The sequence below is a fragment of the Megalops cyprinoides genome, chromosome 16 (assembly GCF_013368585.1).
Source record: "Megalops cyprinoides isolate fMegCyp1 chromosome 16, fMegCyp1.pri, whole genome shotgun sequence".
In the NCBI taxonomy this organism is placed as follows: Eukaryota; Metazoa; Chordata; class Actinopteri; order Elopiformes; family Megalopidae; genus Megalops; species Megalops cyprinoides.
The window spans coordinates 11,271,057-11,292,123 of record NC_050598.1 but is presented as its reverse complement, the minus strand read 5'-3'; the positions used below and the strand labels follow the sequence as shown (position 1 = coordinate 11,292,123).

The 21,067-nt window shown below is 42.0% G+C and overlaps 1 protein-coding gene across 1 annotated transcript; it reads right to left on the bottom strand.

Moving 5' to 3' along the window:
* Positions 1–32: 32 nt before the first annotated feature.
* Positions 33–2,468, bottom strand: fgf1a (fibroblast growth factor 1a). The gene is made up of 3 exons (XM_036548909.1): positions 2,242–2,468; positions 617–720; positions 33–533 (listed from the first exon to the last, which is right to left on the bottom strand). The coding sequence occupies exons 1-3, from the start codon at positions 2,408–2,410 to the stop codon at positions 336–338; spliced, it is 471 nt and encodes a 156-aa protein (XP_036404802.1). The 5' UTR covers positions 2,411–2,468; the 3' UTR covers positions 33–335.
* Between the last annotated feature and the right edge of the window lie 18,599 nt (positions 2,469–21,067).

The window sequence follows — 21,067 nt, the reverse complement described above, 5'->3', positions numbered from 1 at the left end:
AGAAATATTTCACAGTGTAATCATATGTCAGGTAGAAAAATGTGAACAATTTAGTTCACCAAAAAAATCTATTCAGTTGGAGTAATTTTACTGAAAATTTGTATGAAAAGTCAATGAAGCCATATATTCTATTACTGTATTTGTTGTTGGGGTACATTTCATGGTAGCTAATTTTGCGTCACATGTATTAGTGGTGACAGAAATCCCAGATTTCTGTGAGCAGCACTTTGTGGTTTAAAACTCATGCATGTTGGAAGGGGGCCAGGAATAATTAAATGACATATTTTGGTGTGCACTTGTTCTGGATATTCCGATAGAAACTCAACAAGTTTCTTTTATTCACAGTCATCTACCTGACGGGGTAAAAAGTAAACAGCCTTCTGGCCCATATGGGTCCTTGGACCAGCTTTGGGTCTTCCATTCTTTTTGATTCCCACGTACCAGCACTCCTCCTGATACTTCTGTGACCTGTATGTGTTGTAATGGTTCTCCTCTAACTTTTCCAGGAAGTAACATTCATCACTTAGTGTTGGCTGGAATGAGGGGAAAAAAAACAAAGAATAATTTAATTTCACTGAAATTCATGTGAGCTGATCAATGACCGGCAGACACTCACCGACCCATAGAGTTGTCCATCACTGTTCATGGCCAAGAAGTGCTCCGCCTCCTTGCCCTCAATAACAACCACCCCGATGTCCACAGCTTTGATCCGCAGCACATCTGGAGCAACGAGAATAGCGCTGCATTAGGAACACTTCACAAGCAGATGCTGCAATATGCCGAAATATGCAATATGCAATATGCTGGAAGTAGATTCATCAGCAAGCACCAGTCTGCTCCAAAGCTGGCCAGGTGAGACTGTGAGAGAAGTGCTTTACTCTTAGCCAAGGTTATTGTCTCTTTTGTTACCACAATAACTGCATCACAGGGATGTACAGTAGTTTGAACAGTGAAGTATACTAAAACAATACAAAACAGATGAGGAGCTGCATTACTTCCAGTAACTGGAGATAAGATTAGAATTTACCACAATGTCAGTCCATGACTAAAGCATGCTTTTCTTTTTCAGAAGAGGTGAACTGTGTGAATGGTCCTACACACTACTGCCCTGTCAATATTTGTCTTCATGTTGCTTGGTTACAAACACTCTTTAACCTGATGCTCTCACATTCCACTGAGTGTCATCTTTGATGTGTCCAAATGCTGATACAGGCCATCTTAGACTTAGGGCAATGTACAATGTTCATCATGTTCACACAATGAAGCAACTAAGTTACCTTCTGGTTGATATACATTTTTTTCATGCACAAACACAGACGAAGGGGCTCAACAACATGGAAGGAAATCATATCACAATCTAGGAGCACAAACCCAGAATTCTGCCCCTCCGTCTCGTTGTACTAAAGTCACGGAAAACACAGGCGTCGACAGATTGATGCATATTGTTAGTAGGCTATGCCAATACTGTGTGTTGGTCGCGAGTAATTAACCTAAGTGCTTTTAAAACGTGCAATATATAATAAATTGAAAATCAATTACAAAATGTAGGCCAACAGGCGGCCATTGCAGGGAAGCTAGCGCTGGAGTACTGTGTGCGCATTTCTGCTTGGGTAAAATCTTGCGTTTTGAGCGAGTTGCAGAGATCCTAATGCATTTTTCGTGTCCATTGAAAAGAGCGTCGCAGTTATCTCATCTCGGGTAGAATACCAATTCCATTTTTGCACCAGAGTAGCCAGGAAGTCCGTAAGTAGCCTATTCAACTGTTACATTTACACGTTCCTTACACTTTCATGAAATTGTATTTATTTTTGTGAGAATGGAATGTAAGATGACAATCTAAAATCACTCCAACATTTCCCACCTCGGTTTTTATATTCAGGCAGTGAGTGAAATTCACCGTCTTGGTAATTTTTTCTCTACCTTGGTTTCAATAAAAACAAATTCTGTCGAGTCCTTTTTGTGTCGTCCAGCATCAGCAAAACATCTAAAAGTGTGGTCATCGCTGTTATCTCCCGATTTCACGTCTAAACATGCCAATCGCCGTCATCACGATACGAAACATACTATGGACATCGAAGTTCTGCGCCAGAATAGTGCAAATTCGATTGAGACGCAGGTTAAAATAAAGCGACAAATGAAATAGCAATGGACCCAGATTAATGGTCCCTCGGTCGATAAATCCATTATCCCGACCCTCTTAAAATCAAACAAACGCAGAGTGTATTGAATTTGTAACCTTACTGTAAATGTCGTTCTCCTCCCGGCTGCCTTCCACCGATCCGTCTGGCAGTATGCGGAGATGGTATCCGCCGTTCATGCAGTACAGACGTGTGAGCTTTTTGTAATCTTGCAGGTTGACACCAAATTTCGTAGGCCCCAGCGAGAACACTGTGATTTCTCCGTCTGTCATGCTGTTCTATGCCTCCCCGTCTCCTCTTTGCTGTATGTCCGAGAGGCTGAAATGCAGTGACGAGGTACGTACCATTATTTCTGAACGGGGAGAGCAGACTGTAGTTCTGTCTTCCATTTCACCGGGGGATACAATTATTTAGGAAACACCGCCTCATTGTTTAGTTAGGATCTCTTAATCTTGGCCAGGAATGCAACACTGTTAGTGAAAGTGCGTCGACTCCGTATTGCAATTATTTTGTGTCGATTTAAGAAGTCTCTACCACAAATTTGTTGCTACATTCAACAGTAGGTAGTACATTTGTTCTTCACTTAGAAGTAAACATATCCATGCTTGATCAGGTGGAATTTATGGAAATAATATAATTTCACATTTCCAGAGTCTTATTCGTGTATGACAAAACTTAACAAAGTTTCTTGGCTCCGCAGTGGGCAGATTGCTAATTTCAAGGCCAGAGTCCTGCACTATCCTTACAGATCACAACCTTTTTCATTTCATTTCCCAGCCCAGTTGTCAGACATACCCTTGTGTTAGAAATTAATCTCATAGCCTCTCCATTTTAAAGGCAGGAACAGAATTGCAATGAGAGATTCACAAAAATCTTCAGTCCCGAGAAGGAAGATCTTCACTTTTCCTTGCACGTCCGGGAAAACCCTCAGGGCCCGCTACAAAAACCCAGTCTAAGCAATGTGAGAGCAACGTGAGAACTGCGCACATAAAACCCATTTCCCGCGAGGCACATTAGCGCATTACTGGAAATACAGACCTAGAACCATGGTGCCAGACATATCCTATTAATACAAGCCAATGAGACTCACCTTTGCTGTAGCCACAGATGTCCAGTGACGGCCAGCGTTGGAGGGGAAATGATCCAGGCAGACTTACCTGCAAAACTGGCAGAGCCCTTTGGCCACTTTTAGCAAGCATTTTTGCACAGGATGTAAGGAGTGGGTGGTGAATTAAAAGTGTGTATGAGAACCAAGGCTCCCATTTGCGTGTTAGCTTGACTGGGTCCAGGGCTGCTGTGAACGCAAGTTCTGGCTCTGGATTGGTACTCAGTGCTTTGCCTCGCCCAGGACTGCTCATCATTCTTGGATCCATCCTGCCTCCCCATCACAGGACTATATTTACTGCTTTAGCTCAGCGTATGTCATGATTTAAGCCCCAGGGATGCTTATACCTGGGGGTGTAGTATGTGGAAAGGCAAGAGTGGATATGCCATGATCAGAAACATGAAAAAATACGCACTGTACAAGCTTAAAATACAAAGAGATGACAAGGAACTGTATTCATATTAATTTTTGGGGTGGTAATGTGAACATATGTCCATTGCTGAGCGATTCCCCATCAGTTATATATTTTGAGAAGGGATACAATCAATGTTGTTATATTGACCAACCCAGCAATGTTACATGGCATAGATGCTTAAATAAAAGTCAGTGCAAGAGTAGATAAGTGGTCCTAAAAGAAAGCTGAAACTCCTGGCTAAGGCAATATTAATACTATCATTTAAACAATGAAATTAGTCTGTGAATACCTTGTAGCTGTCTCATAATAAATATTAGGTTATTAGGTTACTAAGTATTACAGTGACTTGATGTAGATATCTTATATGAAATTAAATTGTAATGATTGGATTATTTTATGATTAATGATTGGCTACACAAATGAGTTACTGTAGCAGTCAAAAAGAATGACTCGCTGTATATCCATGCATATCCATACTAAGTAGTGCTTTTTATTGGATCTGCACAAGTAATTTGAAGCCTTTAACTACTATAAAAGATCATTTTGGAAGCCTGGGGAAACACAGTAACACTATTGGAAGTTTGAAGATCTGAGGGGATCCAACACTGCAGAAATACCCCAAGGGCCTGTTCATTAGTGGCCCAAGGAGATGTGAAATCATTAAGCTGAGGGGAATCTGCATGATGGCAAGCAAATGATTTCTCATAGGTATTACAGATCTTCATTTGGAAAACAGCGGTGACCATTGTAAGACTGCAGGGCATAGGTGAGCTGAGTTACTTGTGGAGCTGGCTAAGAACAGGTCCACCGCCAATGCACTCTCCTCATTAAAGACCTCATCACATCTTCAAACATATATAAAACACTGTATGGACAAAATCTCTGTACCAAAAATCCCAGGGACATACTGTGCAAAGATATCTCAAAAGAAGAAATCCAAGCAACAATTAAAGCTGATAAGGCCCCTGGCCTTGAGGGATTTGGCTTAGAGAGATATTGGCTATGAGAAATGGTATTACGTCATTATAGATCCTCTTCTATGCATGAATAGGCTCGTATGAACATGGAAAACTCCCCTTACCTATTAACCAAGGAAAAAGAGAAAAAGCAGAAAGCAGAAGCAGCTTTACAGGAAAAGCATGCAGATGAGCGTAGCATGAATAGACTAATGTCTTTAATCAAAGCAAATGGTAATAATAATGAATTTTATTTATAGTGTACATTTCTTCTACCTAAGGCACATAAACATTAACCAAATTAATGTAAAAATGCACAAACAGAAGAATTTCAGTGTACAATATTAATGTCATGAAAATAAATAAAAGCAGTCATATACCTCAGTAAGACAGTAATACAGCACTTGCAATCCTTAAAAGCTGTTTTAAAAAGAAAATGTTTTCAACTGTGCTTTAAAACGGTCAGTGAGTCTCTGATGGGACCTGGCCGTGCATTCCATAACCTAAGTCAAAACAAAAGGCTCTGTGTTTCCCATAGATTTTAGCTCACAGTGGCTGTAGGGAGACAGATTTGGAGCAGCGCAGGGGTACGAGTTGGTCTGCAGGGCCAGATCAAGTCGCAAAAGCTGCCTGGAGCACAGCCATGAGCGGTTTTAAAAGCCTACACCAGAGTTTTAAAATCAGTGGGGCAGTGTGCTGGGAGCCAGTGCACATTAGACAATGTTGGAATAAAACTGTGTGGTGAAATATACAGATGGACCCAAGCAGCACAGGTACACCAGTAAAGAAGGTATAGTATCCTGGATGTGATAAATGCATCAATCTGCCTTTCAACATCATGCCGTGCCAATACTAGGCTTACCTTCATAATATTGAAATATTATGAAGTATATATAGAATAAAACTTGTCATATTCATAATGTGGGGCCTCAAATGATGACTGTCAAAGCTGACCCCATGGTTCCATGCTTGGTTGATAAAACAACGTTGCTGTCAGAGTTTTGCAAGAAGGAGTGAGTGCCAATCAGAATGATGTCGATATTTGCACAGTGAGCTGAAGGAAGGTGTGTTACATCCATCCTTTTGTATCATCTAAGCAGTTAACCTGGTAGTCAAGCAGTTAGTGTCAACACACATATGGGTGTCATGGACATAAAAGTGGAAACAAGGCCACACCTCCTTATAATAAGCTCAAAAGGTAGCATATAGATACAAAAGAGAAGTGGCCCTAGGACTAAACCCTGTAGGACACACAGCTAAAGCAGTACAGTCCCAAACCCACTGTACTAGTGCCCATGGCGAGGTAACTAATTAGGGTCCTAAACCAGTCAAGTACAGTACCAGACAGACATAAGGGCTTTTCCATTTAGTCTGGCAGGATGTCATGGTTGACATGGTGTAAGAATGTTAAGGGCCCCTTGATGAGAATTCATCAGAAGGTCATTGGCAACTCAGACAAAGGCAGTTTCTGTGCTGTGTCTGGTCCTAAAACCTGATAGAAAAGTTTCCAGCAAATTACACAGAGAGGTGCTTTTGCAGCCGGGAAGGAATAGCTCTCTCTAGGATTCCGGCCAAGAAAGGCAGGTTAGATAAAGGCCATTAGTTCTGAAGGTCAGCAGGATTAGACTCTGACTTCCTAAGAATTGGTGTTACAGCAGCAATTTTATGCTCTGCAAGGACACATCCAGAGGTAAGAGGCTTGTTGATGATTTCTGCAGATGGAGAACCCTAGCTCACACAATGAAGAAAATGAGAGGAGAGAGAATGAAGAAGAGAATGAAAAGAAAAATAAAGAGAATGATGGTATTTATGCTCTCAGTTCTTACACTATGCAGTGTATGCCTCCAGTGTAGGGGAGAAATTCATAGGATGATGGTATTTGTTGAGTATAGAAAACAGAACTTGCAGGGTACCTCTACCATTATTTACAAGGCTGGAATAGTAACATGATAAGGTAGAGCTGATAGTGTCCTGTTTGTTGTAATTGATGCTGTTTGCATATCTGAACATGAACAGTTAGCCAGGTTTTCTTGTATTGCTGTTCAAAACAATATCTTTCGGCTCTAAAAGTACATAATTCATTTTTGCACTAAGGGAACAAATAAAAGGAGGATGCTGTTTTTTTTCAGAATAGCTGTTTTATCTAAGAAAATACTAAGGCAGTACTATATTGTGCCACAGATTACAGGAAATGGAAGCTCAGATATGGACTCAGATAGGAGAGCAGACTCAATATTTATTATGTTCCTGAACTTTATAAATTGCTTTTTTTGGGGGGAGGAGTGGGTAGAATGATCATTAGGAAAAGGAGATTTGTTTTTTTTTTCATACAAAATAAGATCATTCAATTGCACACCTTTGTCATAAGGTCAGTTCAATTGTGACAAAAATACGACCGTCAAAATTAGCTTAAGGTCCATCAGGAAGGCTCCAGAGTGCCTCAGTCCATTAAGGTGATTTTTCCAAGCATAGACAGGGCTCTAGCCCCTGGTTCTATCGTAGCGGTGTCCTCAGTTGATAATGGCCAGGTGCCCACAGCGGTGGAACAGATGGGGCTCTGATCTGATCGACCCGCTGCTATCATGCAGCCGGCGATTTGTCAGGCGCCGATGAGTGGTGCCTCATCCTCTGTTCAGCGTTCACTCTCCTGGCGCACTGCAGAGCTTGCAGTGTTAATCAGAGCACTTGTGCTTCAGCACTCCTGCACGAGTGCAGTGGTTTGCCACAGCAAGGCGAGCCTGGTGTGTGCAGTAACACACAGCGAACAAAGAAGAAAATGAACAATCCATCAGGAGTGGTCAGTACCCCATCAGTGCACGAACTCTGCAGGGTGAAGGACGCAGCAGACTCCAGCATGCAGAAGCAGAGCACAGGCTGCCCGGGCCGGCAAAAATGGGCACAGCACAGCAGCCGCACGGCAGCAGGCTGGAAGGCATGGAGCAGCAGAGGAGAAGACGCACTGTGTCAGACCTATCTGTCAGGGAGACTCCAAGGAGATGTAGGCGAGACACTCAGGAGGCACACGGGCAGACGGGCAGTCTAACAATCCGTCTCTGTCAGCCACACTCCAAGAGGACGCAGGGGAGGTCAGAAGGCTGGAGCTTGTGTGTAGACCAATGATCTTGAGTTATTACTTTTAGCAGAGCCTATCAGCACACATTCTAAAATTAGTCCAGTATCAAAGAATAAGACTATTTTCCCTTGAATGACAACAAACAAATGAAGTCATCTGTGGGAAGCAGCAGCTAAAGTGTGCCAGCTTCGCTGTAGTAGGAGTCTTTGTAAAATTTGGGCCAGAAGGCCAGATAGATTCCTTCCCAAATGACTTAAGTCAGATCAAACAGATTTGGTCTGAAAAAGAAAGTCAAATGTCAGACGTCTTCTTGGTATAATTCAATATTGTGAGCAGTCACAACAAAGAGCAGCTATCATGCCATTAGATGTGGAGAAGGCTTTTGACTGAGGAGACTGGGCCAAACTTCTTTTAGCTTCTTAGTACCTTTGGTATAGGTGATTTGCCATGCTCCCCAGACATCCATAACCTAAAAGCAGGTTGCAGACACTCATTTTCTAACTGGGCAGAGGTACATTGCAGAACTGTCCTTCATTGCCATCTCTTTTTTGCTGTAGCTATAGCGCCTCTCACAGGGGCTACAAGAACATCGCCAGGAATATCAGGAGGAAAGGGTTTTCCACCCTTTCCTCCTGATAATTGCCTCACAATTCCTCACAATTGCTCTGAATATTAATGGTATCTTGCTGTTTGTCTGTGAGCCCAAAATATTCATCCCCATTCTAATTAATTTACTTAAAACACTGAGCTTAATAATTACGTGAGTTTAATAATTAAATAAACTAAGTTCTTTTTCTGGTTATAAAATCAAAATCAAGAAATCTGCCCTCAGGGATCTGTGGTGTCCCTTGTATCAGCTCTTCCATATATTTTGTTAGGTAGATAGGGACCATTTGAAGGAGATATAGAAGTCTTAGAAAATATTCATTCTGGTAGGACTTATCCACCCTATCCAGGATATTGGCAAGTCCATCCATCTGTCAAGGTTAACATTGGAGCAAAGTTCAGGTCAAAGAGGTTTTGGAGCTTAGTGGACATGTTAGCATGGGGTTAACACCCCAGTAAGCTCCAAAACCTCTTTAACCTTTGCTCTGCATCTACAGGCAATGGAAGGTCTACATTTGCACCTTTCAGAAGAGACCAAGGATTACAATGTCAAAAGTTTGGCAGCCTTTTGCACATAGAGATCCATTACGATCCACACTCTTTTGGACTGGTATTGATTCATTGTTTATGTCCCCATTTTCAAAAATAAGCAGTAAGCAAATTATCCCAGGAATAAAACATATGCCAGTTCTGTGTAGCAAATTTAAGATTTGGGCAGAAAAATATTACTCAGAAGGAGTGTTTTTACATCCCTTTTATAACCTCTCATTAAAAATAAAACCTTTCCCTGGGGATTGTAAGCAGTATATTTCACAACTGCTACAAAAAGTATAAGATTCTTTTCAGTTTTGCTTGGTAAGAACACCCTGTTATACTTTCATCAAATTCAACATAAATTTGGCTTAGCAAAATACCAATTTTCTGGGTACTTGCAAGTAACACATTTCATAAACTGAGTCTACTTTCCTTTGTGAATCCAATGCAAACTTCATTGACTTTTTTTTTTATCATTTCCCCAGTCGGCTCTTTACTTTCTACTGAATATCAACAGAAATTTAAATACTGCCCTTAAAGGCTGGGAAGAGGACTTCTGTGGGAAACCTGATGTTCCTGATGTGGGAGAATCTTTTCATGCAATAGAACAAGGCAGGCACAATTTAAAGCTAAACCATATGCACCAGACATCTATTAACTGTCGGTCAGTGGTATGGTGAAAAATCTATGAATTCTCCCTATTGAAAGACAAGAAAATTATGATTGTTTTAAAGTGGTCTACATTAATTATTTTTCTCTTTTCCTCCTTACCTAACCTGCCTAACATTTTAAATACAGTATTGGTAAAATTTTGGCAATCTGGTGATTGTAGTGTCGTCTATCCAAACGGTCATAGCTCCTTGTTCTCATGAGGGCTTTCATTATGAATGTTCTTACTGTCATTTTATTTTTAGTCATTTTCATTTATTTTTTCAGATTAATCATTTTTGTCTTGTCTTTGTAGCATTGTCACATTTTATTAGTATTTCATTGTATTTATCTTGATTCAACTTCTTGAAATATGTTTTCATTATGGAATCACAGTAGGCAGATGCAGTCAGCCCCTAATACTTCAGTTTGATTGCCAAGGACAGAAAATGAGGTATGAAATCTCTGTACAGACTGCAAGTAGCTACAAGGTAACTTGTCTCACTTCTTCCAACCACATACTTATGGCTTTGCGTGATGTTTTTCCCTCATAATATTGAATTTGATAATCATATCAAAGATCAAATTTCCTTCATTTTAAATTCTTCCCTGTGCTAAAAGACAGACTCAGTTGGGAAGAGGCTCTGTTTCAACACAGATGCAGCAAGACAGGTGAGCTGGAGAGGCAGTTGCAGTTGCTTATAGTGGCCACAAGGCCACACACTTGAGGCTGTCTCAGAGTGTCTGAATTGTACAGTGAGGGTTCTGATTTAATGCAGGTGGGCAGATGCAGCCCTTGGGACATGGCAAATGGCATTTGCTTTCCTCTATAATGTCAGACCGACGCAGATGACTAGATATGAAGTTGCTGCTTTTTTTAACTCATTGCTAATTCGTTACTCTTCATTTTAAGCTTAGGACTAATGCTGTCTCAGATACAGTGAAATGCTACACCTGAGGAAAATGCCTAAGCCTGGGAGGAATGCTACATGTTTATCCTCCCCGGTTACACTGGTACATTGTGCTCAAGGTTCCTTCACTCTGCCAAGCAGAAGGTTTAGTCCTGCTGGTCAGACTGAATGTCACCCTGATATATCCTACAGCCATCTTTCACCATTTTTATCCTTTTGTTGTGTTTGCGTTCCCTGTGCTGCGATACACAGTGTGTGTATATGTGTATGTGTTTATGTGCATGTGCAACAGTGCCAAAGTTATATCTCCAACGAATACTTTCTTTTTGTAATGGCAGACTCTGCTTGTGGCCGGTAACAACTTGCTAGATTAACAAAGCAGTAATGGTAGGTTAAAGCATTATTATGTACATCAGTCACAAGACACTTATATGTGCAGTCACAGGGTGTTGCCATGACCGTTTTATAATTTGAGAGAATACACATGCTGTATTCCTTCCTGATTTTGATGTGGAGTTCTGGTCATTGTTTCAGCCGGTAAATAACAAGGTTCCAATGGCCAAACCTTTGGCCTAACAATGCAGGTGCAAAGCTTTAAGACTAATATCTTGGATTATGCTTAGAGTAACTCTGGGGTGGAGTCAGACTGAGTGACAGTGTCAGCATGAATGGAACATCCAAGAGTTTTTTTAGGCTCAGAGAACCAATGGTATGGCGGTGTCTCCAAGGAGAAACCAATCCTTGTGACTTTACAGGGCGATAGAAAGAACAAAAATTCGTCTGCAAAGATAAAAAGGAGATTTGTGTGGCAGTTGAAGGTGACCTACTCACTCTAAAAGAAATTGCAAATGGCAGAATTACAGGTAATCTTGGGAGGGATGAGGGGAAGTTAATTGAATCATGAGTGAACAGCTAGGTGAATAATGATGGTATTGTGTCCCGTGCTGGCAGCTGAAGTTAGGAACTGTCAGTTAATGGCAGCATTTTATTTTACTGTTAAATTGATGGTAGCATTGTGCTATATGCTAGAGTATATGTTGATGGCAGTGTTATGGGTTCTGTATTGCTGATGTTCAGTGCTGTCTGCTATTTGGTGTCAGTGTTGTGTGTGTAATGACATTAATTGGAGCAATTGCTCTTGGTGATCTGTGGTGCTGAGAGCACTAATGTCCTGTTATTGATTTCAGTGCTGTCTGTTATTGACAGCAATGTTTTGTGTGATTAATGCAGTGGTTTTGTTTTTGATAGCAGTATAAAATTGATGGCAGAATTGTGCCTTATGCTGTCCTTTGTCTTACTACAAGATAAAACAAAGATATCTCAGGGGCACAGTGGTTGAACATGAAAAAGAGCTCCTGTCTTTTCTCCAAAATGAGATGAGAGGTTAACACAGGTTATTATATCAAAAATATTCAAGGCAGGTACAGTCTAAGAGGAACGAAATGATCACAAATCTAGGATCCCCTCATGACATTCTTTGTGAGCAGAATATATTCCTTATTAAAATCTCTTCATCACTCATCTGTCATTATTCTGTTTTATGTGATAACCTCTATCAGAGCTTGATACCCCTGTTGATTTTAATAATTTTCTCCTCTGCTCTACTCTCCTCTGTTGCCTGCATGTCTTACATGATCAGTTTCATAGGGGATTAATTAAGAAAGCCAGTATGAAGCCAGTGTCATTCACACTTCTTCTACTGACTCTGTTCCCCTTGTTTTTTTCCAGTCTGCGTTTCATAAACACTCCCCAGCTAGTTTCTAAAGTGCCATGCAAACTGGTATAGCGCTGCCCAAATCTGACCCGCAGAGTTGGTGGAGAATATGCCCACAGCAGTGTGTTAATTTTGGCTGCTAATCGGGGGAAACGCTTTAACAGATTTGGCCGAAATGATGTTATCCCTGTGTCCAAAAGCCGCATTCCCCTCGTCTCAGCCCGTTTCTCAAAAGTAGCCGAGCCATTGATCACACATTCCAGTCCTTCGCGCCTCAATGGCACCGCGCGGTATCGCCGTGTTCACACAGTGAATGCTGGGAGACACTTCGCTGAGACTTATGTGGGGGTGCAACATTGTGCAGCTGTCCCCTGTGAATTTCGCTAAACCTGCTGCCAGCGCTGGTCCGAGCGGCCTGGCATTCCCGCCCCTCAATAGATCCTGTTTTGCGAGGAGGGCAAAGTGCCACCTGGAGCCCGCCCAATGTCTGGGCAGAAGCGGAAGAAGGGGAGTGGCCCAAGCGTGCAGACTCCCAGCGCCCTCCCTTCTGGAGGATTGATTTACGGCATCACTCCTTCATCCTCTGCCCCTTCCTCCTTTTTCCACAGCTCCTCCCCCTTTTTCCCCATTCAGTCTACTGCGCACACACCCAAAGCGCCGTGTCTCCACCTTAACGCCCAGCAACCTCGCTAGCTCCCCAGCAGTTCAGCCCAGGGCCCCTCTTGAGATTCCTTAATTAAGACAGTATATAATGAGACAGCACAGGGCGCAGGCCTCGGCTAATGTGTTGATGGCGTTTAAACGCAAAGGAAAGAAAAGAGGTCCCTCTTCACTCCGGTTCTCTCATGATTAGGTAGGGATGTACTGTATCCACAAGAGGGCAGAGACTTCATACACACAATGCACAGCAAAAGAGATTAAAATACTACAGCCACACTGACAGGAGGTAGGTTAACTGTTTATGTAATTAAAAAATAGGTCCACAATTTTTAGTATTACTTTGGAATCCAAGGGGGAGTGGGGGGTTGGGGGTTGATGATGGAATATGAAATTGAATTGTTAAGGAATTAAGAGGAAGCCATCACTTTTTCTGTAAATACAGTCAGACTGCAGATTCTGCCAATGTGCAGTGAGAAGCTAGGCAGAATGTGGGAGGGAATGACTGAGTGTGAACCGATGATGCAGTCTGTCCATCACCCCCGTCGTTCATTGAGTAAACAGCTTGTGTCCTTGCAACACAGTGGCTGATTTTTCATTTATAAAACACAAATATATAAATGCTTAATAACATTTATGTATAAAATAATAAATTTAATGTAAGCAGCTGCCAGCTGGCCTGGAAATGTCTGCAAAATAAATTATTTAAAATAATTGTATTGTAATGGAAAAAGCAGGTTAAAGGCCTGATGTATAATTCATCATTTTTATTACCTGCTTTTATCATAAGGACAGGCAATATCTCTCTATAATTTATTTGTTTTTGGTGTGCGTGTTCATACCTGGTTAAGTATCAGAGTAAAATCTTTGCAATATCAGCACTTGGAAACAAACAAGAAAAGAAACTGTTCCTTGGCTAAACTGTAGTATAAAGGTGGTTAAGTGACAAAAAATTCCAATATGCAACACTGACTCACTCACTCACTAAGGTACTCACGGAAGTCCTTCTGAGATGAAAAGTTTGCTCCTGCATCTTGCTCATACACTTTATGTTTACTTAAATGTTTACTCAGCATTTCTGCTCACACTTCCCATTTGTATGCATTTTCGTCAATGTACACTTTTTTTATCACAAACTATTTTGCTTCATTTGGTATTTATTTAGACTGGAATCCCTTATGAAAATGCCATAACTATGTTTTGTGCTGTGGTTATTCAAGTGGTATTATAATATGTTAAAGCAATGTGGTTAGCAATTTCGTTGGTGAGTTCAGACTACTGGTGAGCATAAGAACAAAGCTCGAACACTCAAAAAGAATTTATGACCTGTTGAGGTTTCATTAAATACATAAAAATTAGTCCATTTTACTATTTCTACAACAGAAGCAAAACAAGCCAGAGGTTATAGTTCCAATGTTTTTTTTTTTTTTTTTACACTTCTTTGCTTAAGTAAAAAATGTGTTTCATCTGTCACTTAACTGCTTTTAAGGGCAAGCTTGGCCCAGGCCTGGATCTGGGAGATCCACATTACAGCGATCCTTGCTGGTTGCCAGTGTGGACCTGTGGATCTGAAGCTGGGTCTGCTCATGGTAAAGCACCAGAGCACTTGGTAAAGCAGGTCTGGGTTTACTCCTTTATTCTGTTACTAATCCCCACTAAAGCAGGCTAAGAGGATTGGGCATGAAAGGCACTTAGTGCTGTTGACAGCTGTACTGGCCTTTGCTTTCCTAGACGGTCTTGGGAGTGTTTGTTTTCTTCATTTTTTTTTCTATTCCTTTCCCTGTTTCTCAGTGAAAGTGTGGGATTTAACTACAACTGGGAAAAAAAACGAAGAACCACAAACACCCTGCATATACATAAGCATTTAGAATGCTGTTTTTTCAAAGCAGGGAGAGAAAAAGATGGTTAAAATACAGACTAAAAGAAAATATGCATGCAGCTTCATCTCAGTGAAATGGCAGTGCTTGCTCCTTTTGATATTTGGATTAGGTGTTTGCCTGTAGAATCTGGGCGGTTTTTATGAGCACGTCTTGCAGCATCTACCTGCATCTGGACAGCGGGATTGTTGTCACAGTGATGCACAGGCTGCAGAATGTCTTCACTTTCTTGCAGCAGACATTGCAGCAAAAACATTCTGCTCTGGGTTTGCAAATTAGGCTATATCTGGGCAGTGATATGGTGGTCACATGTTGCTCACCATAGAGAGAAGTGTGTGCCGCCCACGACTGAATCCTAGCATTCACAGGACAGGGACACAAGCAATGGTCCATCGGTGCATAGAATTTTAAAATCAATTAGGCCTTTTGTACTTACAGAGGTGTTGAGTTGAATTGGCACCTTTAAAAATTTGTGTAGGGTAAAAACGGGTAGTATGAGCTTCTGTGCAATGAAAGACATTAGTTGTCAATGTTGAATCACGCGACAGTCATGCTAATTATCACAGGAACAGCTGCAGCAGCTCAGGAATGATAGCGAGGGGCACACAGAGCAGTGAGTAGAAGCATCAGAGCTGACAAGAGGAAATTTATAGGCAACCTTGCCAAGGAAGCAGAAAAAGTGGCTGCCAAGAGACACATGAAACAGCTACGTTATGTAACAAGGAAACTGGCAGGGAAGTACCAAACAGACAGGCAAGCCAATCAAGGACAAGAAGTAGAGCCCTGCTCACAGCCCCAGATGACCAAATTATAAAGACAGGCAGACAATTACGATGTGGTTCTGAACCTGCCAGCGCCTCTGAATACAGCAGATACCCAACCAGCTGGAACTGACTTATAGATCAACTGCAGCAGACTAAGCAGGGAAGCTATCAGGAAAGCCATCCGTCTCCAGCTCCAGGCCCGGACAGGATCCCCCCACTGAAGCAATCAAGCCAGATCTAGACACCTCTGCACTGCATAGACTGTCTGGCAGGAGGAAGAAGTCCTGGAGACTTGGGAGACAGACTACCTGATCAAGGGGACCTCTGAGAGTGTTAGAATTAACACTCTGATTGGTGCCAGAAAAGGTTAATGGAGTAATCCTGGAGAGATTGAAGACAGCGGTGGAGATCACAAAGCAACACCTTAGGCATTATTGGCATTAAACAGACGTTCCTGTCCTACAAGTCAGCAGCAGGTGCAGGAGGAAACAGCAGACTCTACTTCTGCTTATACATGAGTCAACATTAACAGGGGGAAGAGTAAGATCCTAAGGCTCAACACAAAAACCAACAATCCTGTCACACGCAGAGAGGAACAGCTAGATGTTGATGCCTTCACCTGCCTAGGCAGGAAGGTGGGACAGATGGGGACATTAAGGTAAGAATTTAAAAGGCATGAGCAACATTTACATTACATTATTGCCATTTAGCAGATGCCCTTATTCAGAGGAGCTTACACAGGTTGCAAATTGTACATATCATGAATTTATACAACTGGATATTTACTGAGGCAAATGTGGGTTAAGTACCTTGTCCAAGGGTACAGCGGTCTACCATCCAAGTACTAATGAGGCCCAATGCTGCTCAGCTTCTAAGATTAGAGGTGACTGGGTATGTCCAAGGTGGTATGCATTTACATTACATTTATTCATTTGGCAGATGCTTTTATCCAAAGTGACTTACAAGTGAGGCAGAGAACAATACAAGCAAAAGCCATATAAGAAGTCAACAATATTAGAAGTGCTGCATAACCAACTTTCAACTGTGGGCAAGACAAGGTACAAGCTAGATGGTAGAGACACAAGTGGTATTAAACCATAAAACTGAATTTTTTAAAAAGGAAAACATGGTTTAGGATGTAAGAAATTGCTTTAGGTGGTATTGTTTCAGGTGATCAGGTGAACATGGAAGAGCTGTCTTCTTGACCATAGTGAAGGACTCGGCAGAATGGATGAAGTATGGAAGTTCATTCCAACGTTGGGGGACAACAGCGGAGAAAGTTCTGGATAGTGATTTTGTGCCCTTATGTGACGGGACCACCAGACGCCATTCAGTAGTGGAGCATAGCGGTTGGGAGGGAACATGGCTTGTAGTATTAAGTTCAGGTAGGTTGGTGCAGTTTTGTTGGTTGTTCTGAAGGCAAGCATCAAGGCCTTGAAATTGATGCGGGCAGCTACAGGTAGCCAGTGGAGCGAGACAAAGAGAGGTGTAATGTGGGCCCTCTTTGGTCGGTTGGAAACCAGACACGCAACCTCATTTTGTGTCAGCTGCAGAGGCATGGGCGTAAATGACGCATTTGCCTGGGCCTCAAGGAAAATTAAGGCCCAAACAAAGCTGAAGCTCTGTGAACCCTATGTGAAGACCGTTCTGCTATATTGCTCAGAGACTTTGATGGTAACAAAAACAATGAACAAGCCTCAACAATGTCTATGGAGGATCCTGCTCCTGAGATGGACAGAATAAGCAATACCAACCTGTGAGAAACCCCACCAGGCAAGTTCCCACAGCAGAAGAGATCCAAAGACAAAGGGAGAACAGGATTGGCAGCAATCTCCAAAAACCCCTCTCCAGCATCACCCAACAGGCCCTGACCTTCAGCCCAAAAAGAAAGAGGAAGAGAGGCCACCCAAGGACCACCTGGCGGTAGGACCTGGACGTGGACACAAAAACGACCGGCCACACAATGAAATGAACCGGAGAAAACTGCCAGAATCGGGTACAATGGCAAATAATCATTACTGGCCTCCACTCCCGGAGGAGCGATGGGCCTTAACAAGTAATTATCACAGTTTCTATTTCAGCTTCTGTTTTCCACATGCAGGAACACTTCTGCTACCTTAAGAGACACTCTTCCTTTAATTACAAAATAATCAGCAAAATTGCATTTGACACAAAAGCTTTCCAGTGCAATGGCCAGTCACATTAAAAATGACCACATTAAATATTCATTAGGTTAATTAAAATTAGCAAGTGGAGTGCTTGTGTATTTCAAGCAAGGATTTTTAAGTATTGCAATATATGCTACAATCAACGTCACAAAAAGCAAAATGACAAGAAAGGAATGTTTAAATGTTTAATAATAAATTCAAGGTATGTCACGACCCAGTTCCTGACGGTAGAGATTGTGTTACAATGTCTCTCCAGGTCTGCTTTATCTGAATTCATGGCATGAGTCATACAATTCATAAATGTACAGTGCATGCAATGGGAAGGCATGTTGTTTGATTATTCAGTTCTTTCCGTCCTCTGCCACAAGTCTGCCACATATTGTAAACGGCTGGTATTTCTGCACAAAAGCTCTGTATGCACTCAACCTCACGGCAGGGCCAGTGTACATGTTAGTGTTTCAGGCGCTTGCACCTCCTCCTCCCTCACTTTTCCTGTTGCCAGCAGTGTAAATGGGGACATCATATGGAGTGCAGGACTCATTTTGTGCTTGACTGATGGCACACTTTACTGAAGGTGAATAAAATGGGCTCTTGCGGAAACCGTGAAAATGCTGTATCTTCTGGAGGAACTGTAGATGCTGCATTTCTGGCTGGGAGAAGGCGTGTTGTCGAGCTGTAAGGTCAGATGTTGTCCGATGTTACATCTAAGCAAAACAGGGGCTTGTGCCCTCATCTTGAGAGGTAGTTGTTTCTCACTGTACATTATCAAAAGCTCAAACGGGACTGGGACATTAAGCATCTCAGAAATCCCATTTCAGCTGCCCTCTGAAATCTATGTCTTTATAATCCCATTCTAACACACAAATGCTTGAAATATCAAATTTTTCTTCACACAGTATAGGCATTTATGGGTCAGTTTTCCTCCACTCTGCAGTGATTGGAATGAATGTAAAATTGATTGTTTTGAAACCTTTGAAGAAACCTTATTTTCTCTCCCGCTATAGAATCAGCTGTGACTTTACTTCATTTCTGTGTCAAGGTGAAGGCAGTCATATTGTGCATGGGAAATTACACTTCGGTCGGGAGAACAGAAAACCCTTCAGCTCCGGCTAATGGAACTCTTTGTAGAGCGTGTCAGCGTGCCGTCCAGTCAGATGAAGGGGAGAGCGACATGGGGGGGGAGGGGGGGGGGGGGGGGTGGAGAGGGAGGAAGGAAGGGAGGAAGGGAGTAGACCTGTGGAGAGGCCGGGGATGGTAAAGCGTGGGACAGATGGGAAGAGGAGCAGATGGTGAGAAGAGGCAGTTAAAATCATTTCTGTCACCTGGCACCACAGTAGTTTCTCCCTTTCCTACATTACATCATAGCTCTGAACATTAAAGGACAGACGCTTTAGAGATAGTGTCAGGAGTTGAAGATAACCAGCTCTGTTTACAGCTCCTTGAATCACATGGCTGTTTAAAACCGCCCACCTACTTACCTGAGTTTGTAGCATGTAATCCCCCCCCCCCCCCCGGCTCCATTCAATACTCTACCCCAGTATTTCACAAGTATTCATCATATTGCTTAAATTCATCATCATATCGCTTCAATGACAGAGAACTTGACCGTGTCTTAATTTCAGACCAATGCAGTCAGTGCCTGAAAGCCCCAGACAGTCCCGTCACTGGTGAAGAGGCTAAAGCTCAGAGAAGACATTTGTTAAAGGAACATTTACTAATTAAAATATGGTGAGTACAAATACACAAATACAGGTAGAAACATTACATTTCTTTAACAATGTACAGCAGATCAAGTGCAGAAATTGTAAATAAAGATCAGTTTTCAATAAATAACTCAGCCATGAGAGCTCAGATGGACCAGGGCATTGATGTAGAAGGTGTGAAATGTTCACAACAAGCACACCTCCAGCCTTCTCCAACATAGTATTATCTGCCTCCCCAGTCACTGACTTCTGTCTGCAGTTGTTCAGCATTCGTTTTCTAACTGGGGTTAAATGGAGAACATTCCGGACCTTGCTGGAGGAGGTGACCACTGTGGCTCGTCTATGCCCAGTTCTCCTTTTTGTTTGGCTGGTGGGTGCAGTTAAGACTCCCTCTTTGTCGGGCATGCTGAGGCACGCCGCTGGAGTATAGAAGATGGCCGGGGGGCTCGAACGCGATCTTCTGCTGGTTTGCGGCGTCAGAGGAAGGAAAGGGTAGCGCATTCGCCCATGCGGACACGCCATGTGCCTGCATTGAGCTCTCTTGGGGGCGGTGAATTGCTCTCACCTCAGTTACACTTGTGTCAGTGAGGCAGAACACAACAGGTATAAGAGCAGAGAGTGTCCCCTCTGTCTGTAAGGCCACACTACCCACTACACACTATACTCAGGCCAAGGTCTGGAACATGTCCTTCGGGCTTTTAATGGACTTTAATTCCATTAACATATTCAATGTCTGTAATGGAAACGGAGGCATGGAAACAGCTTCAAGAGTTATGCTTTTGACATTTCCACATTTCTATTGCACAGGATCTTGAGTGATCAAAAGTTGCCATCAGTAAATTAAATAGCCAGTCATAAATTAAAATACATCTTCACTCCTCACAGTCTGCATGACTCAGAAGGTTCTTACAAAATGAGTGTAATCAGAAGTGTCAGACACTGAATGGAAACTACGTCACACAGGGGAAATGCAATGAGAATCGAGTTTAGTGAGCCTTTATATCTTGATATTATTTGAAAGAGAAATGCATGAGAATACCCTAAAATCTTTATTTCAATGAAGTCCCCTTATAGTTAAGTTCAGTTTTATTGTTTTATTATTTATTGTTACAGTTTTTATTGATCATTGATGATTAATGATAAGGAAATTGCATATTACACAAGATAATACAAATAATCAATGGTAAGTCCACAATATATCTGGAATGTCCAGAGATGATAAATTTAATAGTGTGATAACATTTTTCATTATTTCTGCTGATGACAGCTAGCTGACGATCATACAGAGGAAGGGGAACTTACTACTCATATTAGCTTTGATTTACATATTTTCATATGTTTAAGTTACAGATGCTTAATGACCCACTGCAGTCAAAACATAATTAACAATATTAATTATGATGACAACATCAGAGATGAAAATAGTTAACTATATGAACAACACAAGTGGACAGTTTAACATCTATCTGCTGTAGGACTGAGAATCTGTATTCCTTCTATAAGGAATGAAATATTTAAATTATCCACACCTGTACAGAACAAATGCCCATCTCATTGTCTGAGTATGTTTTGTAATGTAATGTGTTCTTTTAAGGGGGTGCCCAATTGCTCTCCTTATACTTGGACAACCTGATGCTAGTTCCAAAAAAGTCTATTAGTGCTGTGTCACAGTGATACAGTGGGTGCGGTCAGACAGACAGCCATGCCTGCTAGCAGCACCAACATTCCAGCTACTTCACATTCTGCAGTGCTGCTGCAATCCTGGTCTGCAGAATGTGAAGTAGCTGGAGTGCTCCAG